Source organism: Mesoplodon densirostris, chromosome 19 (assembly GCF_025265405.1).
Source record: "Mesoplodon densirostris isolate mMesDen1 chromosome 19, mMesDen1 primary haplotype, whole genome shotgun sequence".
NCBI lineage: Eukaryota > Metazoa > Chordata > Mammalia > Artiodactyla > Ziphiidae > Mesoplodon > Mesoplodon densirostris.
The window spans coordinates 16,879,307-16,898,522 of record NC_082679.1 but is presented as its reverse complement, the minus strand read 5'-3'; the positions used below and the strand labels follow the sequence as shown (position 1 = coordinate 16,898,522).

Below are 19,216 nucleotides of genomic sequence, written 5' to 3'. Positions count from 1 at the left end.
AGCGTTATTTACAATAGCTAAGACATGGAAACAACCTAAGTGCCCATCAAAGGATGAATGGATAATGAAGATGTGAGATACACGGACACAATGGAATATTCATACTACTCAGCCATAAAAAGATGAGATCTTCCCATTTGGGACAACATGGATGGACCTTGAGGGTATTATGCTAAGTGAAACAAGTCAGACAGAGAAAGACAAATACTGTATGACTTCACTCCTATGTGGAATAAAAAAACTAATAAACAAACAAAAACATAATAAATGAACAAACCAAATCAAACAAAAACAAATATATAGATACTTAGAGAACAGAGTAGTGGTTACCAGAAGGCACAAGGGGGAGGAAGGGCAAAATTGGTAAAAGGGATCAACTGTATGGGGACAAAGGGAAAATAAATGATTGCATTTATATGAAATGCCCAGAATAGACAAATCTATAGAATCTTAAAGTAGATTAGGGTAGGGAGGATGGGAAGATTGCATAGACTGGAAAATGAAGAAGCATATAAGATGCCTTTCTTTCTTCCTTTCTTCCTTCCTTCCTCCCTCCCTTCCTTTCTTACTTATAAAGTACCTTCAATACCCCAGTACTGATCTTCATGTTGGAGGTGCATTGGTGAAAAGAGACCTGTATTCTTTCAGTAAGTTTCAATCAAGTGCTTGCTGACAAATAAACAAACCATAGTGAATTACCATAGGAGTTACAAAACTTGATGAGTGTTGGGTGAATAATTAAAATAGGATGGTATACAGAGGGACTAGATGGCACCTGCCGAGAGAGTGGTGAGGAACGACCCATTTGAGAAGGTGACAATCGAGCAAGGATCTAGAAGACAAGATAGAACAGCAGTGAGGTCATGAGGAGGAGCCTCCAGGCAAAAGGCTTGTTTAAAGGCTTAAAGATGCATAAATGTGGCTTATGCGAGGTAGAGAAGGCAGGTCACTGAATTAACATGTGTGTCTTTTTTTTTTTTTTTTTTTTTGGTATGCGGGCCTCTCACTGCCGTGGCCTCCCCCGTTGCGGAGCACAGGCTCCGGACGCGCAGGCCCAGCGGCCATGGCTCACGGGCCCAGCCGCTCCGCGGCATATGGGATCCTCCCAGACCGGGGCACGAACCCGTATCCCCTGCATCGGCAGGCGGACTCTCAACCACTGCGCCACCAGGGAGGCCCAACATGTGTGTCTTTGTGAGCAAGGAGAAGCATGGAAGGAGGCAGAACCAAGTCAGGTAGGCCTGGATAGGCCAACATAAAGAATTTGGATTATATTCTTTGAGAGATCAGAAGATATTAAAAGATGTTACAAAATGGAATTCTATTTATGTAGTTTAGAAATCATCTAATTTCTGTATAGAGAATGGACTATATGGTTGCAAGCATGAAAGCACAGGACTGGTTAAGCAGTCCTTGCAGTGCTTCAGGTGAGAACTGGATGCAAATAAATGAAGGCTGAGGCCCCATCACTTTGAGGCAGCATTGAAAACAACACTGTCTGCTGGAATGAATGTGCAGGGAGGGTAAGTGAGGACAAAAGAGGGATACAGGAAAATGTCTGGATGTTCAGCTTTGTCTGGTGGGTGGATGGCGATTCCATTTGCTAAGTGTGGGGGCTTGAAAGAGGAGGAGAATAAGGAGAAAATCAAGACGTCTGTGTGGGCCCCATGAAGCATGCGGAGTTTGAGTTGACAATGAACAACCAAAATGAGCTGGGAGGTAAAGAGCTGGATGTATGGATAGAGAGTTCCAGGGAGAGGCAAGGCTGGGTTTTAGACAGACTTGGGAGTCTTTTTTTAAAGGATGAGTTATAAACACATGGAAATGCAAAAGAAAACATATGTAGGAAATGTGGAAATGGAGGCCAAATATGGTCTTGGGTCCCTTTAACATTTAGAGATCAAAGGAGAGATGAAGAACAAGCAAAAGAAACTGAGAAGCAGCAGCCATTAAAATAAAAATTAAGAAAAATGTAGTGTCATAGAATCAAGAGAAGAGATTGAAGAATGAGGAAGTTGTCAATTGCGTCAAATGCTAACAGGTCAAGAAACATAGTGACAGAGAGGGACTCAGATTTAGCAATGTGGAGATCACTTTGACCTAGAGAAAAGCAGTCTCAGGAAAATAATAGGAATGTTCTCTGATAGGACATAGTTATGGAGAGATTGTGAAGTGAAAATTAAAGAAAATTAACATAGAAAAAATTTCCAAGAAGCTTTTCTACTGAGAATAGAAGTGGTGTACTTGCTGGAGGGGGTTTTGGGAAAAGAGAGGGTTTTTAAAAGGTGAACTATTCTAGATATCTAAGCATATCTGAAAGATGATGGAAAAGATCTAGTAAAGGCAGAAAAAAATGTTGATTAAAGAGAGAGAAGGGATAATGGCAGGAAGCACATGTGTTCCTATGGATATTATTGTCTAGGGGTCAATAAAAGTTATTCTTAAGAAAGAATTTTCTAATAGTGATGACCCAGAATAGTAAAGCTTGAGTTATCAGTAGAGAATGGTGACAGTCCATAGAATAAGCTCTGTGAGATGGCAGCTGTGTTTGTCAGGATTCTCCAGTGAAAACAGAACCAATAAGGGGTGTGCGTGTTTGTCTGTGTGTGTGTGTGTGTGTGTGTGTGTGTGTGTGTGTGTGTAGATTAGATAGGTAGACACTTAGTTAGATAGACAGAGATAGAGATACTTATTTTAATGAACTGAGTTACAGAACTGGAGGGGATGGCAAGCCTGAATTCTTGCCAGCAGGCTGCAGACCCAGGGAATAGTTGATGTTGCAGTTTGAGTCTGAAGGCAGAATTCCTTCTTCCTCAGGGTATCTCAGTCTTTTTCTCTTTGGATCTTTGACTGGTTGGATGAGGTCCACCCACATTATAGAGGGTAATCTGCTTTACTCAAAGTCTACAGATTTAATGTTATATGTTAATCTGATCTAAAAAATATCTTCACAGCAACATCTAGACTAGTGTTTGACTGAAAATCTGGGCACCATAGCCTAACCAAGTTGACACATAAAATTAACCATCAGAGCAGGGTACATATAACATTTACTGAGTACCAACTTTATGTCTGTCACAGAGGACATGAGACAGATAAAAGAATGTTACTGGGATTCCTCCTTCACTGAACACTGACGAAGGTGCTGTGGCAGAGAGGGTTCTGGAAATAGGACTGAGTTTAAGTTGGCAGGATCCTCTGACAGTGGAACCAAACTGGGGGTCCTCTAAAACCTGGACCAGGGCAGCTTCTCAAGGGCACTGAGGAAGAACATTATGCTCAACTTCTTTCTGACAATGTCCTTGTGTCCTTTTCCCCACTTAGGGAATGTGCTGAACCAAAAGATGCCTCGGTCCCCCCTAGTAGGTACAGATCACTACAGCCTCAAAAGATGCACCAGAGGAATCTTTCATGCCTTTAGTATTGCCTTCAGGAGCATTTCTTAAATGATAGGGACCCACTGGCAGCTCAGAGGAAACACCCTTATTTCTGTTTGTGGCCCTAAATCCCCACTCAGTACAGGTAGCCCAGAGCCCCACATGCTCTTTCCCTCTTACAGTTTGGATGGAAGAGAATACATTGAAAAGGGGTTCCAGAAACAGGTAGATCCCTTTACCAGTTACCTGAAATCTTGGAACTAGATTCTAAAAAGCTCCAGACTTCCTCCTAAGGCCAAAATATGGAATAGAATAGCCTTCATAGAGGCACTCTGTTGATATGTATTAAAGAAGCCTAGAAACAGGTAAATTATTTGACCAGTAGCATAGAATCTAGTGATTTACCACTTAAAAAAACCAAGTACATATGCAATGATGTATGTACAAGGATATTCTTCACAAATTTAAGTAAAAACTTGAGCACAAAGCAAATGTTCATCAAGGGGAGAGCACTTAAATCTATTACTTTTATGATTCCTGATATGGAACTGTGGACATTCTAATGATAATGTAGGTTGTATGTTGCTAGTATTGTAAGACATTCACAATGGATTGAGTGAAAAAGAATATGAGTGTACATGTAAAATAAATCTGTATTTTAAAATAAATGATACCTTTCTCTGAATAGATTAGCATGATAAATCACTTTCTATGGGTAAACAGAATGAGTTAAAATTTTCTTTTTCTAAATTTTGCAATAGTGTTTATTGAAGTTTTGTAAAAAGAACAGTGACACTTTACTTCCATCCACATACTTTCCCAGACTAACATACATATTGGACTTCACCTCCCATAAGCCATTTTTTTTTGAGAAATCATGCAAAATCAACAAATAGGAAAAACTTGAGCTCTCTACCTAGTAAGCCCCCGAGGGTATTCTCAGGCTTAAAGTCTAAATGAAATCCCTTCTTATGGAGCTAAAACAAGACTTATTCCAATTCCTCCATAATCTAAGAGGGAGGAAAGGAAGTGAGATGGGCACCCTCCTCCCCATCATAGCCAGACAGTGCCCTTGATACCTGTCTTTAGTTTTCTCAGGGAACCCAGCCAACCTATCAAGCAAAGGCTTTATACTATTGGTCAAACATATGCACACCTGACACTTCATACTGAAGTGTCTGGTGTTACCTGATACTAGTCACATAAATAATCAGAGATGTGGGATATCAGAGGTCCTCTTGGACAGAAGGAGAGAACACAAACGTCTTGTTGGAGGCTCTGCACAGGTTCTACATTGGGCATTCCAGGGTCAGGCTTAGGCCAGATAGGGAATGGACAGGTCTTCAAACCAGTGACAGGAGAACCAGGACTAGGCTCTTGGATTTAAAACTTTGGTCCATAGTGGGATGTGTAGGCTTATTACAAAGTGATAGATGGAGAATGAGCCAGGAACAAGGACAAAGATTTCTACCAGAGGTCTCAGCAGGAGTTTCTCCCTGTGGCAAATACATATGATTTATTTTGATGTCTCTGGAAGCTTAGAGTTCCAAACTTCCTTATCACCCTGAGTCTTGGAACAGTTTCAGCATCAACATGAACTGGCTTTTCTTCTCCCAGCTCATATTCTTTTTTTAAAAAAATTAATTTTTATTTATTTATTTATTTATTGGCTACATTGGGTCTTCGTTGCTGCGCGCAGGCTTTCTCTAGTTGCAGTGAGTGGGGGCTACTCTTTGCTGTGGTGTGCAGGCTTCTCATTGCTGTGGCTTCTCTTGTTGCGGAGCATGGGCTCTAGGCGCAAGGGCTTCAGTAGTTGTGGCACGTGGGCTCAGTAGTTGTGGCTCATGGGCTCAGTAGTTGTGGCTCATGGGCTGTAGAGCGCAGGCTTAGTAGTTGTGGCGCATGGGCTTAGATGCTCCACAGCATGTGGGATCTTCCCGGACCAGGGATGGAACCCTTGTCCCCTGCATTGCCAGGCTGATTCTTAACCACTGTGCCACCAGGGAAGTCCCTCCCAGTTCATATTCTAAAATGCGCCCTTGGGCTTCCCTGTTGGTGCAGTGGTTGAGAGTCCGCCTGCCGATGCAGGGGACACAGGTTCGTGCCCCGGTCCGGGAAGATCCCACATACCGCGGAGCGGCTGGGCCCCGTGAGCCATGGCCGCTGAGCCTGCGCGTCCGGAGCCTGTGCTCCGCAACGGGAGAGGCCGCAACAGTGAGAGGCCCGCGTACCGCAAAAAAACCAAACCAAAACAAAACAAATAAAATGCGCCCTTGAACAGATAAATTCCAATAGCAAAATCATTTATTGTAAATATTGCCTAACAGAAAAGGGAACGAAGGCAGCTCAGGGCTAGAGGAAGGGGGAAGGTTCAGTATGGCACGTAAAGTATTTTCCTGTCTCCTTATTGATCTCTCTTGGCCCTATTTTCTTTCTCAAGTGACTGGCATATTTGTTTAAAACTGGTTTACTTATGCCCAAGTCCCCACTCCATCTGCCCCTGGATTTCTTTTTCTTAGTCTTGCTATTCATCAGAGTGCCTCTATCCTTTCTGTTAAAAATGCAAATCATAGAGCACTTACATGTAAGGGGTTCAGCTTTGAAGTAATGTTCCTTAAGCACTGGTCATAAATAGCTACTGAAATAGAAGCTATTGAAATAGCTTCTCACCTCTGCCCCCAGTCACATCTAGTCCTTTAATGTTAACCCCCCTTCGCCATGAACTTAATTTATGTCCCAAACATCTGAGGGCCCATAATGGGAAGGCTTCATAATTCTTCCAAGAAGCTCATGAGGAAAAGCAGCAACAATGAGGAATTCCTATATAAGATTTTCTGGAAGGGCTGAGCGGGGACTTTATGTCTTGGATTTAGTTTAAAGTGGTTCCAGAGTGGTAGTAATCCCAGATCTTGTCTGAAAATAAAACTATATAATCTCTAGAAAAGAGAGGCACTTTCATCCAAGGATATTGGGGAGCCCAGTAAAATCTCTTTTCAAGGACTGAGTGGCACACAGATAACCAACCAAAAAAGGAAACAAAGCAAACTGAGTAAAGAAATTAAAAAATAAATTTACAAAGGTTCATAAGATCCTCAATTATTGGTATTATCAAATGTATATTATGAATCAACTGTGCCTACCATGTTACAAAAATCTTTGAAAAACTGAAAATTAAAAAAAAAAATCCCCTGGAAAGGGAATTATGAATGTTAGATAAATAAGAATAAATCACCCAGATTGCAATACAGAGACTGAAAGATGGAAATTACAGAGGATAGAATGGAAAAACCTACCTAACAGCTAATTGGAGTTCACAAGAAGAGGAGGGGAGAAGAGGCAATGTATGGAGAAGAAAAATTTGCTGAGCACAAGAAGATGCCACTTCATAGGTTCAAACTGCTCAACAATCCCAAGCAGGAGAAAAATCAAAGAATTTCACACTCAGAAACATTATGCAAAAACTGTAGAAAACATATTTGGTTACCGAATCCAGTTCAATGCCCGGGGTTCTCAGGGGAAAAATTTTAGTATCCTAGTCTCTGCATTTTTCTGTGTAACTTGTATTTTAATATTAAAAAGGTCATTGTTCTAAAAGAACATTGGCCAAGAGATGTGCAATTCTCAGAGAAGGAAATACTAAAGCCAACAGACATGTGAAAAGATTCTCAATCTTATTAACAATAAAAGAAATGCAAATTTAAGCCACAATGAGTTATAATTTGACACCTAGCCAATTTGTAAAATTTGAAAGTTTCACAAAAATCAAGTGCTGGCACTAACAGTTGCCAACCAAAATAACTATAAACTATGGCAGGAGTACAAATTGGTACAACTTTGAAAAAAATGTCACTGTTTAATAAAGACATAAAAAGACATAAATGGGAATATACTTTGCACTGGCAAATCTTTCCTTGTTACATACTCTAAGCTTTGAGAGGAATCCAGCTGATGCCACAATGTTTTTAAAAACCACTGCTGCTATAGGGACTGAATACCACAATCACAAGATATACCAAGGTGGAAGCATTACCTCGTGAATCTTATGCATATAAGTACTTGACATACGCAAGAAAATTCATAGTGATACTATTTATAATTTTTAAAAAATAAGTAAAATTTAACTTATTTAAAAAAGAAAGTAAAGGCAACAACACAAACTCACAGCAGTAGAATGCTCTGGCCTAGATACATCTTTATCCAGGGCCCGTGTGGGTGGGCTGGGCAAAGTCAGAGACTAAGAAGCGCTTCTGGGGCCGGAGGAGGGTCAGAGGAGTGTTTTTTCCCAGGATTGAGGGTCTTTGTCCTCAGTGCCCTCACTCGAGTCCGATAATCCTGAGTCCTTCGAGGACGTGTAATGCACATCACAGCGGCAGTCACTGTCGTAGCGAAGACGTGACCCCTCGAACTTCCGGTAAGTGTCATTGGTGCGTGGACAGCTAATGTTGTTAACAGCCCGGACACAGGGCATTTGGGGAAATACAGTCCTGGGCAAGTGGGCGACAAATACTCAAGACCTATACGAGCTGGACAGCGTGGCAGCAAAGTTTTGGATGAGAGGAGACCTTCGGCTGGTAGAGGCCACTTCGTATCCCGCACTAGCAAGGTTGCCCTTCTCCGGGCCGGACAACATCTGTGCGAGCAGAGGAATGACCCGAAAGACGTTTCGCGGCCGCATAATTTTCTGGGAAGTGTAGTTTCGACGTTCGGGCGCCATTGTCTTCACAGTGCATGTAGACGGCTGCCGTTGGTTCCGGAAAGCAGAGTTCGCCAGGAACGACTGTTGCCCTCTCGGTACTTAGCGTGTGTCCCCGGTGGAGCAGCCCTGCTGTGTAATTTCTCACACAGCCCAGGCTGTGGTCTCGCGGTGCGCCGAGATCGCGCGGTCGCAGAGCCTCCTGGGAAGTGTGGTTTTTGGGAGGCGACCATGCGACGCACCGGCAACTTTTGTCTCTGACGCGGGGGAGTCTGAGAAGTGCATCAGGCCGTGGACTCCGCTTTTGGCCTGCCCCGCGGTGGTCTCCGGCCCTGCAGCGGAATTCTCGGTCCTGGAATCGCGGAGGACTCTGGGCAGCGCAGTTCCCGCAAGGCGGGAGGCCATTGTCCGCTGCAGCGACCCGGCGCGTTAGGTACGCGGAGGTGCCCACTGTGGACGGCCGCGCCCGTCTTCGGTGCCGGCGGGCTCCGCTGAGGAGTAAGGCAAGTGTGGGTCCCGGGAGAGCGGCCGCGGGCCTCGGGCTGATGGCACCCGGGCGCTGGGCATGGCAGCCACAACGTCGCTGGTCCCAGGGTCTGCCCCGCGGTGTGAGCCCAAGCAGGCCCCTAGCTTCTCTGGGCCTCTGTCATGCTTTGTAAAAGGGGAGTAAGGATGGCGCTTACCTCAGAGCTGTTGCGAAAAGGAAAAGGGAGAGCCAGTGTGCGTTGTACGCACTGAAAGAAAACGCCATCTACATTAAAAAAAAAAATCCAGTGTGTAAACCTTGAACAAATTGCTTCAATATCGCCGTTTCAGTTTTCTCACAGTTTAAAAAAAGAAATCTGGAATAATGTGAATGCCTACTATGCATAGTGGTGAAGATCGAAAGAGCTCTTATTTAACAGTGTTATTGCTGTTGTTTTATGAGTTTGTCACTTATGTATATGATAGTTGATTTACACGCAAATGGCACCTGGTGACCTCTTGCCTAGGGAAAGGTTAGAGCCCTAGAAAGTGATTCCCAGGTTACGTCTTGCCTAGGGAAAGGTTAGCGCCCTAGAAAGTGATTCCCAGTGTGATTCTCCATGCAGGTGTGTCCAGAGCTGCAAGATAAGCCTGATTTTTCATGACTGCTTTTTCCTGTTCTTGATCTGCCTTCTCAGGCACTGCCCTTCTATAAGAAGAGAGCCTGGTAAGAGGACTGTGTTGACTTTTGGAAATTGCAGAGTCATGTTTCAGGTAAGTTGGTATGTCCCCAAATCTTCCTGAAACACCTACTTATCAGGACTCTTTGAGTGTTTGCTTTGCCTTTCCTACCAGTTCCCCCACCTCACAGAGTCCTTTTAGGGGCTGGACCTATGATTCCTTTCATTATAGCGAAGGATGTAGACTGCAGAACTCCAAAGTACTGTCTTCTCTCAGTGCTCCTGTTTTCTACCAGTTTCCTGCTAGAAGCCTCTGAAGAGTCTTGAGCAAAACTTTTTTTAAAAATTACAATTCAAAGTTCAAGTTTGGAATTATTTGCTTTGTAGTTGTCCAGACTGTATCATGTGGTCTCAGTTAATGGTGTATGTCAGTCCTTTCAGTTCTTCAAGTCAAGAGAGGTTTGGAGTCATCCTTGAGACCTTTCTCTTATAACTCACATTCAGACACTGTACTTGGATCTAAAATATACACAGTATATCTACACAATCTGACCATTGGTGACCCCATCACTGCCACTACCACTGCCACCCTGGTCCAAGCCACTTATATTATTGCAGTAGTCACCTTGCTGGATTCCCTGCTTCTGCCCTTGACCTTCTTCAGTCTCTTCTCAATACAGCTGTCATAGAGATCCTCTTGTTATATAATATCCTGTCATTCCTCAGCTTAAAACTCTTTGGTGGCCCTAACTCATAATGGAAGTCAGAGTTGGGTCGTGACATAAAAAGCTTTGTACAGTTAGGCTCTCTTATTACCTCCCTGATCGCATCTTCCTTCTCTGTCTCTTTGTTCCCTGTGAGCTCCAGCCACACTGGCTACTGCCTCCAGGCCTTGGAATTTGCTGTACCATCTACTTGGAATATTCTTTCCCTGGATATACACAAGCTTGCATTCTTACCTCTGTATCTTTGCTCAGGGGTTACTTTCTCGGTAGAGCCTCCCTGAACACCTATTTAAAATTGCAGTCACCTTCTCTCGACTGTCACTTCCACTCCTCCATCACTGTGTTGTTTTTCATAGCACTTATCACTCACTAGCTGCTACACTATGTGTTTAGTATATGCAGACACTCATTGTTTGTCTCCTCCCACTGGAAGGGATTTTTTTTCTTTTTTGTTGACTGTTTTATCTTCAGTGTCCGGAGTGGTATCTGGCATAAAACAGATGCTTAGTAAATAGCTGTTGAGTGAAGGAGTGATGAGAAAATGATGGGACAGGATCATGGCGTGGAAGTGAAGCCTGCACAGGAGAAGGTATGAGTGTTAGACATGTGTGTTGGGCAGAGTCTGTTTCTTGGGTACATTAGATAATTAGAATTGAAAGAACTTTTTTTTTTAAGTAAAAGCTAAAGTGAACTAATTGCCAAAATCACTCATGGATTCATTTTCTAAACACTTAGTGAAGTACCTGTTAGGAAGACTCTTACATAGGTTTGGGTGTACACTGACATGCAGGATTTCGTGATCTCGTGCAATACTGTCCAAGAGAACTTTCTACAGTGGGGGAAGTGTTCTATTTGTGTCCTGTCCAATATGGTAGCCACCAGTGCCGTATGACTATTGAGTGCTAGAGTGACTGAGGAACTGAATTTTTAATTTTATTTAAATTTTATTTAAATTAATTTAAATTTATATAGCCAAATATGGTGGCTACTGTACTGAACAGTACAGGACTGATAGAAAAGTAAGAAAGCATAAGAAATTAAGGTATTTATTCAATATCCTAAGTTCTGGGGACAAAGGTGAATTAATATCCCAGGCTGCTCAGGCAATTGAAGGGGAAGAAAGAGTTGAAGCATCCCTGGGGAAGCAAGGCTGGAGTTGTTTCAGTGTCTCATAGTACCAGGGTGGCAGAGGTAGAAGTGAAGTTATACCAAACTGAGAAAACACCTTGCGTGTAGGTAGAGAGGCCTAAGAGAGTCTTTCAAGGAAGTGCAAAAATTTTGTACAGCAGTGGTTTTCAAAATGGGGTGACTTTATCCCCCTTAGTCCCACTCATAGGGGACATTTGATAATGTCTAGAGACATTTTCAGTTATTATAACTGGGGGTGGGGGTGGTTAAGGGGAGTTGCTCCTGGCATCTAAAGGGTGGAGGCTAGGGATCCTAGGATTTTAGGATCCTAAACATCCTAAAATGCACAGGACAGCTCGCACAATAAAGAACTGTCCAGCCTAAAATGTCAGTAGTGCCAAGATTGAGAAACTCTGATTTAAATAAAGATCAAAGAGTATCTATTAGATTATGTGGAGTTTCTTTTCTAGACTGTTAATACAATGATAGTCATTAATATCAAAACTTAAAATGTAAAATATCTTTGCATTGGTGGAATAAAACATAGTGTTTTATTCATTTAATGTAGTGTTGATTTTTTAATTTGGCTTATCATTTGGGATTTGTAAAAGCGAATCATTTAAAGACCACTGTGGGGGACTTCCCTGGCGGTACAATGGTTAACTTCACCTTCCAGTGCAGGGGTTATGGGTTATGGGTTCGATCCCTGGTCAGTGAGCTAAGATCCCACATGCCTCACGGCCAAAAAACCAAAACATAAAACAGAAGCAATATTATAACAAATTCAATAAAGACTTTAAAAATGGTCCACATCAAAAAAAAAAATCTTAAAAAAGAAAAAAAAAAAAGACCACTGTGGAAAATAGGAGAAGATGGAAATTTTCTCAGTTCATATGATAAGGCTAGCGTAACCCTAATACCTGGCTAAGAGTAAATACAAGTGGAAAAAAGAATTTTCCCTGGTGCCAAAAGAGAGACCTTCTCCCCCTCCCTTTTCTTAGAGTGTTTCCTTGAGAAAAATCTGTAATTGTATATCCTTTCCCTGTCCCTTTGAGATGCTTGTTCATCTTTTTCAAAGCTAAATAAGCCTCTGCCAGTTTTGCAAAGCATTAAAGTCTTTCTTAAGGGCCTTGGAGCCATCTCTTCAAAATGGAAACATGAAGGAAGATGCACCCCTATCTCCCTATCTGTATGGGAGTTTAGCCTAGACTCCTGGCTGCAAATTCTAACTACTTGCTTGTCATAAAGATATGAGTTATAAAATTTTTCTTTGGGGGTAAAGGCAGTTAACACAGATGACTACCCCAACTACCAGGTGAATTTAGGATGAACAATGTGTAGCAAATGATGCTGTCAAGTCTTACTTAAGGACAAGGTATCATTTACTTTGAAAACATGTGTAATGGATTGTATCTGTCTGAGTTTGTAAAAGGGTGAAATTGCTTTCTGTCCTTGGAGTCTCATTAGTGATTACCTGTGAAGTGCATTACAGTCTGGTTTAATGCTTACTCAGTAATAAAACTGTTTTTTTTTTTTTACACCGTAGAGAGGATTTTCTGCTTGGTAGATTTGATTTTTTTTTTTTTTTTTTTTTTTTTTTTTTTTTTTTTTTTTTGCTGTACGCGGGCCTCTCACTGCTGTGGCCTCTCCCGTTGCGGAGCACAGGCTCCGGACACACAGGCTCCGCGGCCATGGCTCGCGGGCCCAGCCGCTCCGCGGCATGTGGGATCTTCCGGGATCGGGGCACGAACCCGTGTCCCCTGCATCGGCAGGCGGACTCTCAACCACTGCGCCACCAGGGAAGCCCCGGTAGATTTGATTTTTAATTATTTCCCCAACACCTGATGAAGGTAAATTCCCTCTTTAAAACCAAAGACCAGTGTCACTGGTGAACACATGTATTAATAAAATATCCAAATAAAGTAATAGAATATTGAATCTACACTTGGAGTGAAAAATTGACAATAGCCAAACAATGTCTATTTCACCAGTGAAAGGTAATAATAATGACATTTTAAATGCATACTTTGTTTGCACATATTTTGACTAACCAGTAAGCTATTATTAAACATTAAAATTTTTTCTAAAATTTTGCTATTTTAAATAATACTGTGAATGAGTACTATTGGGAAGAAATCTATTTTCTTAGAATATTTTCCTTGAAATGTGTTTTTTTTTTTTTTCTTTGCCCTTCCTTTAAGGTTCTATTCAAGGACTACCTATGGCATGAAACCACCCTTCAGTCTTCTTGCCCAGGGGTCTCAAATTATTTTAGATTATGAATATGAGGTTTAATTATGTACCATAAATGTTTTTGCTTTTTGTTTATAAATTGGTTATGTATGTGGTTATGAATGTGTCTATCTTTAATATAAAGGTGTCTTTTTATTATGAACCTATTGGATTCTTCTTGTTTTTTGAAACTTAATTCATGTTCTATTATTTACCTGGCATGTAAACTATAAAAAACACAGCTAAGCACTTGACTATATGCCAAAAGTTGAATGCTGATTTTGAAAAATTTTATCATTCTATTCCCTACTCTCCTGAAGCAGAGCTCTTATATTTATCTCTTATTCTTATTGTATAACAATGCCAAGCACATAATTATCCAGTTATTACTTAACTTAGATCAGATTCCTGATCATTGTCACAACTGCTGAATCTTGTTCCCTTTCTTCCACCCCAGGGTAATTTTACCCCTTAACCAGTGACAAAAGAGGCCAGGGCTATGGTTGAGCCTAAATGTGTTTGCTATTTCAGGTGACATTTAGTGATGTGGCCATAGACTTCTCTCATGAAGAGTGGGGATGGCTAGATCCTACTCAGAGGAATTTATACAAGGATGTGATGGTACAGAATTATGAGAACCTGGTATCTCTAGGTAAGCATATCTCTGCCTCCACCCCAATGAGGGAGATCTTTCTTCTGCCACTCCAAATTGCTAGAGATCCTCCTTAGTAAATGTTCTGAGGAAATGTATAGCTCTGTTGTGTCCTGCCTGAAGCTTAAATCTTCCCGTTTCAGTGAACATCCTTCAGACCTTTCTTCGGTCCCTTTTTTGATGATAGTCTCTCCTCCATGAAGGCCACAGCTTAAACAATGTTTGTTCTATATTTTTCCTGTAAGCAGGTCTTTCCATACCTAAGCCATACGTGATTGCTTTATTGGAGGATGGCAAAGAACCTTGGATGGTGGAGAAAAAGCTGTCAAAAAGTTTGTTTCCAGGTAAGTCATGGTGAATCAGGCAAAGGAGATCTTTGTTTAAAGATGCTTGTAGAAAGTATGGAGGCATTTTAGTATATTTTAGGGATACTGTCATCAGAGATTCCAAATATAACAAAATTGAGGGATCCTTAGCCTAGATTTCAAAACCACCATTCCTCTATTCTAAATTATTATTTTTCTGTATTGCTCATGTCATCTCATCAAAAGTGGAGGGTTTTGGCGTCATAATAATTCAAATTGTTATTTATTTGAAATGAAAATAAGGCAATTATTCTTTTTGAGTCCACTTAAGGAAAAATATACAAATGGTTTTAGGCTGAAAAAGCTGTCAATTAGATGGAAAATCACTTTTCCCCTAAGGCAGAACTTCAAAGAACAAATATGAACATAAGTGTTAGAGGAAGTAAGGGATATATAAGGTTTCTGAGAACATTATTTTCTTTTTTTTTTTCTGGCTGCATTGGGTCTTCATTGCTGCGTGCGGGCTTTTTCTAGTTGCAGTGAGCGGGGGCTACTCTTTGTTGTGGTGCATGGGCTTCTCATGGCAGTGGCTTCCCTTGTTGGGGAGCACAGGCTCTAGGGCGCACGGGCTTCAGTAGTTGTAGCACACGGGCTCAGTAGTTGTGGCTCGTGGGCTGTAGAGCGCAGGCTCAGTAGTTGTGGTGCAAGGGCTTAGTTCTGCAGCATGTGGGACCTTCCCAGACTAGGGCTCAATCAAACCTGTGTCCCCTGCATTGGCAGGTGGATTCTTAACCACTGTGCCACCAGGGAAGTACAGAACAGTATTTTTTAATGTCAATAAATATGATTTCACACAGATCCTATATAAACTCACAAAGCTTAAGTCTTTCTGAGCCTAAAGAGTATTTAGATTATTTTGTTTTCATTGTAGCTGTTTAGCACAGTGCTATAAATTCTTCATATTAAGCATACTAATCTGACAGCAAATTTAGATTAATCAAACGCTGGAGAACCAAGGCTGTGTGAGATAAAATGTAGTCTTTCACATAAGTATAGGCACAAAATGTTGGCTTGGGATCCAGAATGCCTTCTGCATTTTCTTTCTGATAGTTTCCTTTTTTTCCCCCAAAACTGATTGCCTATATTAACCCATTTTCCTTATTATACTCTGTTCCTGCCTCTGTGAGCTGTCTGTATTCTCTGTGCTGCATTTGAACTTTGTTCAGAAATCATTGAATATATGAAGAGTTGTCAGAGCCATGTGTCTTGGGGGTTAGAGGGGAATGACTTTATTTTTTATCCAGTTCTCCTATTTCTACCATAGAAGTTTCTTTTCAAGAAGTTCAGAAAAAGTGTTTTGCTGTCTTGATATATTACAGATTGGAAATCAAGATGGGAAAGCGAAGAATTATCAACGAAGGAAGATATTTATGATGAAGATTTTCCCCAAATGGTAATAATGGAAAAAACTATAAAACAAAGTCATGAATTTTCAAATTTTAACAAGGACTTGGATTATATAGAGAAGTTGGAGGGGAAGTGTGAAAATCAGGTAGAACATTTCAGACCAGTGACCCTCACCTTTAGAGAAAGTCCCACCGGGGAAAGTGTTTACAAATGCAATACGTTTAGAAGCATCTTGCCTTTAAAGTCTATTCTTTCTGAACCACAGAGAATTTCTGCTGAAGGGAAGTCACATAAACGTGATATATTTAAGAAGAGCTTACCAGCAAATTCAGTTATAAAAAATGAGAATATCAATGATGGAAAGAAACTTTTGAATTCTAATGAAAGTGTGGCAGCCTTCAGCCAAAGCAAATCTCTTACCCTTCACCAGACTTTTAATAGAGAGAAAATCTATACATGTAGTGAATGTGGGAAAGCCTTTGGGAAACAATCAGTCCTTAATCGCCATTGGAGAATTCACACAGGAGAGAAACCCTATGAATGTCATGAATGTGGGAAGACTTTTAGCCATGGCTCATCCCTTACTCGACATCAAATAAGCCACAGTGGAGAGAAACCTTACAAATGTATTGAATGTGGGAAGGCCTTTAGCCATGTCTCATCACTTACTAATCATCAAAGCACTCACACTGGAGAGAAACCATATGAATGTATGAACTGTGGAAAGGCTTTTAGTCGTGTTTCACATCTCATTGAACATCTGAGAATTCATACTCAAGAAAAACTCTATGAATGTCAAATATGTGGGAAGGCCTTCATTCACAGGTCATCTCTCATTCACCATCAGAAAATTCACACTGGAGAGAAACCTTATGAATGTAGCGAATGTGGAAAAGCCTTTTGCTGTAGCTCACACCTTACTCGACATCAAAGAATTCACAGTATAGAGAAACAATTTGAATGCAACAAATGTCTGAAAGTCTTTAGCAGCCTCTCATTTCTTATTCAGCATCAGAGTATTCATACTGAAGAAAAACCCTTCGAATGTCAAAAATGCAGGAAATCCTTCAGCCAGCCTGAATCACTGAATATGCATTTGAGAAACCACACTAGATTGAAACCTTATGAATGTAGTATATGTGGGAAAGCCTTCAGTCATAGGGCATCCCTGTTTCAACATCACAGAATTCATACTGGAGAGAAACCCTATGAATGTATTAAATGTGGGAAGACCTTCAGCTGTAGTTCAAACCTTACTGTACATCAGAGAATTCATACTGGAGAAAAGCCGTATAAATGTAATGAATGTGGGAAAGCATTTAGCAAAGGCTCAAATCTTACTGCCCATCAAAGAGTACATAATGGAGAGAAACCCAGTAGTACAGTAAGTGTGGAAAAGCCTTTAGGCCATATAAATTACTATACATGTGAAAGATCATATAAGAGAGAAACTGCATAAATGCAGAATTTGTCATAATATACTGTAGCCATAGATCCTTCCTGATTCAAAATCAGAAAATCTATACTGGAGAAAATTCTTACGAATGTAATGAATATGGGAAGCTGTTTAGCAATGATACAAGCCTTACTGTCTATCACAATTCACACTGTAGAGAGACTATATGAAGGCAATAAATGTGGGAAAGACTTTAGCCAGCATTAATCCCGTATTTGACATAAGTAAATCCGCACTGGGGAAAAACCCTTTACATGTTACAAGTATGGGAAAGACATTAGGTGATATGAATCTCTTAAAAAACATTAAACACATACAGGAGAGAAGCAATATGAATATAAAAATTGTGGGAAGTCCAGTTAAAATGCATCCCTCATTTTACATCAAAGAACTCACACTGGAGCAAAAGCTTATGTAAGAAATGTAGCAAAGTGTTCACTAAGCATTCTTAGCTTGCTAGACGTCAGAAGATTAATGCTAGAAAAACCTAAAGGATTTAGGAATTATGTGTAAGTCTTTCTTTGCAATGATGCTAATTTGTAAACAATTCTACAGGAGAGCAAACAAGCATATTATAAATGAATATGCATATCTTATAGTAGCAGCATGCATTTTACTCAAGAGTCCTACATAGAAATTATCTTTAGCTAATGGGCATGTGAAGATATTTAGTCACCCAGTGGATCCAATAAATGTTATAATTGAAAATTAAAGTTGCAACAGAAGTAAAAAGTGGTGTGAATAAAATTTTTGGTCTCTAGTAAAATCATTTTGTATATATTGGACTCTTTCACTGACACACTGATATTTCTTACAAAATTTTCCACTACTTTCCTCTTGAAGAATTAGGATCAGCTTTCCTGTATAGCCTTCAGTGGGAGACTAACAAACCTAGAAAAAAGTGGCCTGATCTCTGAGCTAAGAATGTCACTATTTTGGTAAGGATAATCCACAGTCCATTTCCAGTTGGCTTAATTGACACATTTTAATTTTTACAAGTGCTGTGAGAACATAACCAAGAAACTATACATACTATGAGGGATTAGAGCAGAGAGGATGTGCTTTTTAATCCAAATCCTAAGGAATGAGTCCTAATTACAGTGATCCTCCATAACTGCAGATTCTGCATCTGCAGATTCAACCACTCGCAGTTGGAAAATGTTAAAAAAAAGTTTTTATCCAGAAAGTTCTAAAAAGAAAAACTTGAACTTACCAGCTGCAGGCAGTTATTTACATGGTATTTACATTGTGTTTACAACTATTTACATGGCATTTACATTGTATTAGGTATTATAAGTAACCTAGGGATAATTTAAAGTGTACAGGAGGATGTGCCTAGGTTATAGAAAATACTATGCCATTTTATGTAAGGGATTTGGAGCACCTGCAGACTTTGGTATCCGTAGGGGGTGAGGGAGTATGTTGGTCCTGGAACCAGTCCCTTGCAGATGCTGAGGACAACTGTATGTAAGGCACACACGCTCTTGTTGGAGTTCATTCTAGGCAAAGCAGACAAGCAAGTTCTGTCATGTTTTCTGCAGCCGGAATACATTATTCAGTGTCTAGTTTCAAGTTTTGTGGCTTTGAGGTACTACTGCTGGCAGCAACACTAGTAACAGCAGCAGTCATTTCCCCATCCCTTGATCATTGTTATGGGAGGTTGGAATTTACTAGTTAAGAGTTTTTGTTTTCTACACTGAACCTTGACAGATAATTATAAGGGGGATGGCTTCAAATATAAGTTTCAGATAAGAAATGGAATAGCCTTACTGGCTTCACAGTTTCCTTCCTTGTGACTGGAAAGGTGATACAGATCAGTGATTAGGATTGTATGGACACAGTTGCAAGTAAAGGGCAGTTATATAATTTATATTTCAGATTATGTTCTCTATGGCATTTGATAGTTGTAAGACATTTTAAGGAAGAATATTATATTGCTGATATAATTCTGGTATGGAATGAATGATAGCGTTTCCAACTTTAGACAAAATATTCTCCTACTCTGGTACATATGCTACTTTTAACAGAAAGCTAAGAGGTGAAGGCACATAGCAATTCTCACCAGATATAGTGGGTTTGGAATGGAATGGTGAGGC

At 40.6% G+C, this 19,216-nt stretch overlaps 1 protein-coding gene across 3 annotated transcripts; it reads left to right on the top strand.

Moving 5' to 3' along the window:
• The first annotated feature begins 8,422 nt into the window (after window positions 1-8,422).
• Window positions 8,423-17,873, top strand: LOC132480640 (zinc finger protein 181). 3 transcript variants are annotated; one of them, XM_060085022.1, is made up of 6 exons: window positions 8,423-8,503; window positions 9,234-9,309; window positions 10,412-10,529; window positions 13,832-13,952; window positions 14,201-14,296; window positions 15,637-17,873. In XM_060085022.1, exons 3-6 carry the CDS (start codon window positions 10,482-10,484, stop codon window positions 17,121-17,123), a joined length of 1,752 nt encoding a protein of 583 aa, XP_059941005.1. In that variant the 5' UTR covers window positions 8,423-8,503; window positions 9,234-9,309; window positions 10,412-10,481; the 3' UTR covers window positions 17,124-17,873. The 3 variants fall into 3 exon arrangements, with proteins under 3 accessions (XP_059941005.1, XP_059941004.1, XP_059941006.1); XM_060085021.1 differs by having other exon boundaries at window positions 14,198-14,296; XM_060085023.1 differs by lacking the exon at window positions 10,412-10,529 and having other exon boundaries at window positions 8,429-8,503; window positions 14,198-14,296.
• Window positions 17,874-19,216: the final 1,343 nt, after the last annotated feature.